Source organism: Ailuropoda melanoleuca, chromosome 12 (assembly GCF_002007445.2).
Source record: "Ailuropoda melanoleuca isolate Jingjing chromosome 12, ASM200744v2, whole genome shotgun sequence".
Classification (NCBI taxonomy): domain Eukaryota; kingdom Metazoa; phylum Chordata; class Mammalia; order Carnivora; family Ursidae; genus Ailuropoda; species Ailuropoda melanoleuca.
In genome coordinates, this window is record NC_048229.1 from 27,138,805 (window position 1) to 27,146,198 (window position 7,394).

General features: G+C 53.8%; 2 protein-coding genes across 6 annotated transcripts in view; one reads left to right on the forward strand and one right to left on the reverse strand.

Moving 5' to 3' along the window:
• Window positions 1-912: 912 nt before the first annotated feature.
• Window positions 913-6,949, reverse strand: TSEN34 (tRNA splicing endonuclease subunit 34). Of its 3 annotated transcripts, none has more exons than XM_034672603.1 (5): window positions 6,796-6,949; window positions 5,524-5,770; window positions 5,037-5,280; window positions 4,630-4,887; window positions 913-1,853 (listed from the first exon to the last, which is right to left on the reverse strand). In XM_034672603.1, the coding sequence occupies exons 2-5, from the start codon at window positions 5,764-5,766 to the stop codon at window positions 1,666-1,668; spliced, it is 933 nt and encodes a 310-aa protein (XP_034528494.1). In that variant the 5' UTR covers window positions 5,767-5,770; window positions 6,796-6,949; the 3' UTR covers window positions 913-1,665. The 3 variants fall into 3 exon arrangements, with proteins under 3 accessions (XP_034528494.1, XP_019664253.2, XP_034528493.1); XM_019808694.2 differs by lacking the exon at window positions 6,796-6,949 and adding an exon at window positions 6,533-6,686; XM_034672602.1 differs by lacking the exon at window positions 6,796-6,949 and adding an exon at window positions 6,473-6,618.
• Window positions 6,950-7,140: 191 nt separating this feature from the next.
• Window positions 7,141-7,394, forward strand: part of MBOAT7 (membrane bound O-acyltransferase domain containing 7) — an 11,583-nt gene continuing 11,329 nt past the window's right edge. Inside the window, exon 1 of one of the 3 annotated variants that reach the window (XM_034672590.1) lies at window positions 7,141-7,390. The gene's annotated coding sequence lies outside the window, so the exon portion shown is untranslated. The remainder of the gene's footprint in view (window positions 7,391-7,394) is intronic. The other 2 variants (XM_034672591.1, XM_034672589.1) reach the window with 2 other exon arrangements.

Below are 7,394 nucleotides of genomic sequence, written 5' to 3' on the forward strand. Positions count from 1 at the left end.
AGGGTGTAAGGTCTGTATTTGCATTTTTAAAAAAGATTTTATTTATTTGAGAGGGAGAGAGAGAAGGCAAGAGCACATGAGCAGGACGAGGGGCAAAGGGAGAAGCAGAAGCAGACTCCCCACTGCGCAGGGGGCCCAACGCTGGGCTTGATCCCAGGACCCTGGGACCATGACCTGAGCTGAAGGCAGATGCTCAACCCACTGAGCCACCCAGGCGCCCGCATCCACAAGTTTTTGAATGAGGAATTTTTGAGGGAAGACTCAAGACAGCGGTATTGAGTACTGAGTACTGAGTCAGCTAAGAACTCTGTTGTAGAGAAGAGAGAGCCTGGAGAATATATCTGCAAGCCAGTTACCAAAGAGACACAAAGAACAGAGTGTTAACCCGGCAGGGGTTAGTGTCCTGTTTTAAATGAATCTAAGCTTACAGAAAATTGAGGTTCTAGCAAATTTGTTTACTGAGAAGGGTAGGAAAGAAAGAAGAAACTGGCACCACAGAAACTGAGAAACTAGAGATAGAGACTTTCAGCCCCAGAATCGTGACCATGTGACTGTATTTCAGTAACAAAATCTCTGTGACAAAACTACACATTTTTAAAATATACGTATAAATATTGGAAATAGGTACTGATAATGTTCAAATAATTTTTTTTTAAAGATTTTATTTATTTATGTGACAGAGAGACAGCCAGCGAGAGAGGGAACACAGCAGGGGAGAGGGAGAGGAAGAAGCAGGCTCCCAGCAGAGGAGCCCGATGTGGGACTCGATCCCGGAACGCCAGGATCACGTCCGGAGCTGAAGGCAGACGCTTAACGACTGCGCTACCCAGGTGCCCCTGATAATGTTCAAATAATTTCTTAAGCAGAAAAGCAGCTATATGAATCATCTCACAAATGTGTATTTTATTCATATATGTTTCAACTTTTAATAGAATATATGTATAAAAAAAGGATCTGGACCATAAATGTATGGTACAAAAAATAATTCTACACACCTGAATAAACACCACCCAGGCCAAGAAAAAGACCACCACCGGAATTCCACAAGCCCCAAGTGTCCTTCCTGACATTCCCGTCCCCATCCTGAGCCCATCGCGAAACTGTAGCACTCACGTCCTCCTTCTCTTCACGTGTTACTCTGACTGACGCCTTTGTGTGCATCTGAAACCCTTTGTGAAAATCTTCTCAAAAGGAAGGTTAGTGTGGTGGGAAGAGCGCAGACTCCGAAAGACCAGGTCTTAAATCCCAGCCCGGCCGGCTACCTACCAGAGCTGTGCCCTCCTCCAGGCCTTTCCGTCGTCTGTATATGCAAATGCAAACACCCACACTCCCCAGGACTGTCATCAGGACTCAAATCACAGACTCCACGTTTATTCAACAAGTTTACTGAGGCCTCTTGAGAACTAAGCCCTCTAGAAACTGGAGATGAATCAAACCCAGTCTTTACCCTCAAGGAGCTCAGAGTTTGGAAACAGGTATCACAGCCAGTAAGTGCTTTGAAACGGAGGGAAATAAGAAGGATGTAGTGTTTATACATCCGGAGTCACAACCTGACTGCGGGGGGAGGCAGGACGGTCTGCAGCCTCCCATATGCGGAGATGGGCTTGGGACCATCTAGAGCGGCTCTGTCCACAGCCGCAGCCACACCCCCACGGCTCTCTGGAGTCACTGCAGGCTGGCCCACTGCAGGGAGGTGTAGACCACCTTACCATCAGGCTGAGGAGAACAGAGCAGCAGTGTCTTTCTGACGCTGGTTCCCAGGCGGCCGGCAGAAACCAGGTCCTGCAGTGGAATGGGGTCCCCGGGAGCCCAGCACTGAGCAATGTAGTGGGCGTGGAAACGAAGTGGGTCACCTGGGTGAGAGAGAGAGAGACACGTAGCAGTTCCCAGTGGCTGGAAGACACTGGAATGTCCACAGGCAGGAGACGGGAATCATCTTAGTAATTACTATGAATATTTCAAAATAGTTATTCTTGGACCCAGCAATTCCACTTCTTGGAAATTTTTACTTGTAAGGATAATAGCACTAAAATATACCTATGAAGATGTTCACTCTGTTATCATTTACAACTGCTAAGAGACAGAGACAACTAAACGACGGACTTGTTAAGTTCGTGGTCTCTCTGTAAGACTGAATATTGTACAGCTGTTAAAATGAAAAGAATGTACCAACATGGCAAAGTCAATACACGGCGTGGGGAGAGGGGGTAGAGCAAGCTGTCACACACGTGCAGCGTAACTGTATTTAAAAAACAAGACAAAACAATTAACTGAATAGATTGATCATTGTCGTGACGTAAGAACCAGGACCACAAAGTCCATCAAAGCCACGAGGACTGTAAAGGATGTCACGTGACGATCCAAGAAGAAGTGACGCTAACAGACTAAAAAAAGAACTTAACAATACAATGGAGTAACAAATAGATGGGATAAAGGAGTTAGCAAAACTTTTCAGAAAAGGGCCGGACAGTAAGTATTTGCAGTTTTGTGGGCCACGTCACCACACTCCCCTCTGCCCCCGTAGCACCACAGGGGCCACAGGCCATATGTAAACAAACTGCCTCCCAGTCACTCTACCTTTAAAACCCAGGCTGCGCTCTGGCCCTGGAGCAGGGCACTCCGATCAAGCACAGCAGGAGCCGGAGTGGGACAGCACCCACAAGGTTACGTGCCAGCTAACGCAAGTCTACAAGAGCAAGGCGGCGAGAGGACCGTCAGCTGGGTTTCCGGCCAGGAGCCAGGCGTCACTCTGGCTGCCCTGACACCTCTGCCGGCTCAGAAGGAGGCACCCTCGAGAAGGACCCAGAACTGTTCCGAGAGGCCTTGTGGCTTTTAAATCCGGGAAGCCTGAGTGTTAGAGACAATTAAGGGACTCAGTCCTTGACTATTTTAATCTTCAGGGGACAAGCGTGCTCCGTATATCTCACATACCGGGTACGTACTGTTTTAGAAATAGTGACCCATTAGAACTAACAGATCAGCCATGTGGTTCAGTTTCAGATGTGTGATTGAGTTATTGGTGGATTTAATCTTATTTTAACTGGGAGTTTTAGTAAGCCTGTTAAACAGTATTAGAACATAGAAACGTAAAACTCACCCCATTTACAATTTATTAGATCTGAGTTTTTGGCAAGTTCCATAAACAGACCACCACACAACTTAAAAAGGAAAATAAACATATTAAAATTTAAAATGCAGCTTACAAGATTGAAAATTACGTAACTCCTTTCACAAGTGAGATCAAACATGGACTAATCGTCCCCTTAAAATCTGCTAGATTGGAAAAAAGATTTGTAAACTGAACTGAAAGCTTAGAAAAGAACTAAATATTAGTATTCGCGTGTTTGGTAAGTCGAACGTTCATTTTCAAAACCCAAATAATCTTTTACATACAGAAGTCACAAAAGAACAGTAGCAAGGTAGTGACAGTGTGGTTATCTGTTAAGCACGGGCCAGGTAAACTGTCCTCAGCTCCTAAGGCACTCCCTTAGTTGAGCGCTTGGTCTGAGAAGAGACGAAAGCTCTCGGCACATCTGCGGAAGACTTATCTGGTGCTTCTATCCTTCTACGTTCTCAGGAGGAACAAAAAAGATGATTTTCCTGCAGATTTACTTTTTTTAACTTTTTTTTTAAAAGATATTATTTATTCATTTGACAGAGAGAGAGACAGCCAGCGAGAGAGGGAACACAAGCAGGGGGAGTGGGAGAGGAAGAAGCAGGCTCATAGCGGAGGAGCCTGATGTGGGGCTCGATCCCAGAACGCCGGGATCACGCCCTGAGCCGAAGGCAGACACTTAACCACTGTGCCACCCAGGCACCCCCTACTTTTTTAACTTTTTAGACAATAATGACGCTCATACTACAAAGTCAAAAATTAACTGATACATCAAAAGTCTCCTTTACCTACACCTGATAAAAATTCCCTCCCAGAGGTAGCCACTTACTCTGGCTGGAGGACATCCCTTCAAGGCCTTTTTCCACTTGCTACTTACTCTCTAGTCAGTCATCGCTTTTAAGTTCTTCTCATGTTCCTTCACTAGAGCCATGTATTTTTTTTTAAAGTAATCTCCACACCCAACGTGGGGCTCAAACCTACAACCCTGAGATCAAGAGCAGCGTGCTCTACTCACTGAGCCAGCCAGGTGCCCCTAGAGCCATGATTTTTAAGGCTACTTAAATAATCTGTATATAACTGGATAACAGCATAAGACATAGTCCACTTTTTACCATACCTGTTTTCAACAAGTGGTTCTTTTTTCCCCATTTGGCCATTTTTTTCACAAATGTATGTGGACCTACATTAATCTCTGACAACTAACACCAACGTGTAACCGCTCACCTACTAACAATCACTCTGGTTGCTTTCTAATATTTCACTACTGTAAAGAATCCTGCAATGACGATTTCCTGCACGTTTTGTGCACATATCTAAGTGTCTCTAAGGGAAACTTCTGGATCAAAGAAAGTGCTTAATTAAATTTGCTAAGCTGCCCTCCAGACGGACTTGGGTTCCCGTGTTCCTGTCCTTCCACGGGTTTCAGAGGATGAGAAAAGACAAAAAAGGAAAATGCAGATGGTGATGGACTTGTGAAAAAAGGGGCAACAACGGGAGGTCCCAAGAAAACTTACCAGGATAGACCAGGAAGTCACCCCCGAACTTGCCAGCAGCACTGAGGAAGAAGCCTCGCTCCCACAGGTCTCTGTAAATGCTGTAGCGAAGCTCATGGGCAGGACGGCCAGCATGGGGCCAGTCTTTCGACTGGACACGCCAATCCAGGGGCTTAGCCTTGATGGGCCGAGGCCTAGCAGTGGCCAGCTGGACCAGCAGGGCAGACCTGGGCAACGGGGCCACTCCATTTGAAGGCCCTGGCTGCGGAGAAGAGGAACCTGGGGGAGGCAAATGCAGGAGGCTTTGGTGAATCCAAGGACAAGGTCTCCCATCCTCCAGACAGTCCCAGGCCCTAGATTCCGGCCAGGATTCCCAAAAGATCTCCCCCCTCCTTCTGCTGGTCCCTGCATTCCACTCCCACCCTCACCTGCTTCCTCTGGCTCTCCAGGAGCCTGGCTGGCGCCCGCCTCATTCTCAAAGACAGCCGGATTCGCACCGGCCTCCTGGCTCTCGCTGGCCCCTGATGCCTGTTCCAGCTTCTGCTTCTTCGCAGCCTGGCCCTCCGCAATCTTTTCTAGGAGCTCCTGACGACGAGTCTCACGCGCTTCAGCTGCCAGGGCGCTTTGCTCCTGGAAGCCCTGCTCTTGCTGGCGTTTGAAGGATGCCAGAGCCTGAGAAGTAAACCAGCGGGAATCCCAGAATCCAAGTCTGCCCTGCCTTAGGAAGCCAGGAACCCTGACTCGGTAACTCCTCCCAACCCCAAAGCCCGAACCAGGGGATCCTAGTCTCCTACGTGCACAGTATTCCACAATCCGGGGCGCCCAGACCCCTCCCACCGCAGGGACCCAGAGTCCAGGTGTCCTGCCTCCACTTCCGCAGGTCCAGGGCGTTCGCGTCCCCGGTCCGCCCCTTACCAGGCTGTGTTGGCGCGGATCAGGGCGCGGGGCGCTGACCAGGGTCACGGCGCCGATCTCGGCCAGAAGCCGCGCCTCTTCGGGCATCAGCAGCAGCGGGAGGCCCAGGCGCGAGTTCTGGCGGGGCCCGCGGGGCAGAGCGCCCACCGTGCGGCCCCCCACTCCCAGACGCTCCCGCAGTGCCTGCACCGCCTCGGCCCCCCATACCAGGGAGCGGCCGTTCGCCACCTCCACCACCAGCATCCTCCTGCGGGAACCGGGGGGACACAGCGGTCACCGACAGAACGCTCTCACAGCCTGGGGTGGGGGTGGAGGGTCTCAGCGAGGCCCCGCCCCCGAGCCTGGGAGGTGGAGCCTCGCCCGGCCGCGTTCGCCACCTGTCGATTCTCCAGACCAGGCCCCGCCCCCAGGGCGCCGGATCCCGCCCCCGGGCAATCCCGCCAGGCCCCGGGGCCGCCGAGACGAGAGGCCGCCCCTCGCCGAGTCGCTGGGACGCCGCTCGGCCCTCCAGACCCTGCGGTCAGCGTTCCGGCCATCTCGCCTTCTCCGCTCGGAGAGAAGCCTCCCTTAGCGCGGGGCCACGCCCCCTTCGAGTGACTCGGTACTCGGCCCCTCCCCTTTCCAAACCACCGAGGCGTGGCCTCAGAACCTCCTCCCGCGGCGTCAGACGCCCACCGTAGAAGCCCCGCCCCCGCCCGGCGCAAGGCTTTCGGGCGTTCGGACCTCCTCGACTCTGCCGAACTCGCAGCCCCGCCCCCTCCTCCCGAAGACGGGCGGCTGGGCGTTCGGGCGCCTTCGGCTCCCGTCAACCCCGTAGCCAGGCCCCGCCCCCTCCGGCCGCCAGCGCTCCCGGTTGGGGAGTGAGTACCCGGCCCACTGAGCGAACCCCACAGCCGGAGGTCCCTCCCACTGAACACCCGCCCTCCGTTCCCCGCTCGGGAGGGCTCACCCCCTCGTGAGCGCTCCCCTCAGAATGCGGCACCGTCCTCCGATAGAACCAGTTAGTCACCTTGTAAACACCAGCTCGCAGACCCGGCGGAGCCACCCCCTACGTAGCGCGCCACGCGCTGCTTCCTCCACCCCTCCCCATCCCTACCCCCTGCGTCAATTTCGTCACGCCGCCACCTCAGCGAAGCGGGAAGTCTGGGATCCGCCCCCAGTGGCGCCGTAGCCCCGCCTTCCCGTGAAGTGGAACACCTTGGCCCCGCCCCCGCGAAGCGAACCTCCCTCTGCCGCTTGGGTTCCGCCTCTAGGGAAAGTGAGGCCAATTACCTTGGTCCCGCCCCTGTGGCTGTTAGCCCCGTCCCCTTGGAACGCTCCAGATCACCGCCTTCTTCGTGTTGCCTAAGTCTGTGGCCCCGCCTCCTTCTCAAAAAACCCCCCAGAAAAAAACCCGTATCTCCTAATCTGAGTCGAACAGGCGACGTGACCCCGCCCACATCCGGCCGAAGCTCTTGACCCCGCCTACATCCGAACAGGGACCTCCGAAGTACATCGAAGCTTGTGGTCCCGCCTCCAAACTGCCACCGATTCTGACCGAAGGAACCCGAAGCGGAGGCCCCGCCTCCTCCCTGTCCGGCCGCGTCCCTCGGAGTCCGAAGCTTCGGGCCCCTCCTCCTTCCAAGCCCGAGGCCCCGCCTTTTTACGTGCTCTGGGCTCGTCTGCCGTGAGGGCCAGGTGCTGCGGCGGAGTGGTCCTCGCAGGCGTCCGGAGCCGGCCGCTACCCTGCGTGGCCTGCAGCCTGACTGTGCCCCGGACCGCGACAGAGCGGCGCGCGCCGGGCGGGGGAGGCGTGGCCGGAGCCGGGGTGCCCGTGGGGCCGGGACTGCTCGGCCGCCTCTTGCCCGGCGGGCGGCGCGGAGCCGGGCCCA

Coding starts and splice junctions, on each gene's coding strand:
- TSEN34 (XM_034672603.1), bottom strand. CDS start 5,766: ATGCTGGTGGTGGAGGTGGCGAACGGCCGCTCCCTGGTATGGGGGGCC. Junction 5,281..5,523: donor ATCCGCGCCAACACAGCCTG/GTAAGGGGCGGA, acceptor TTTACTTCTCAG/GCTCTGGCATCCTTCAAACG. Junction 4,888..5,036: donor TGGAGAGCCAGAGGAAGCAG/GTGAGGGTGGGA, acceptor TGCCTCCCCCAG/GTTCCTCTTCTCCGCAGCCA.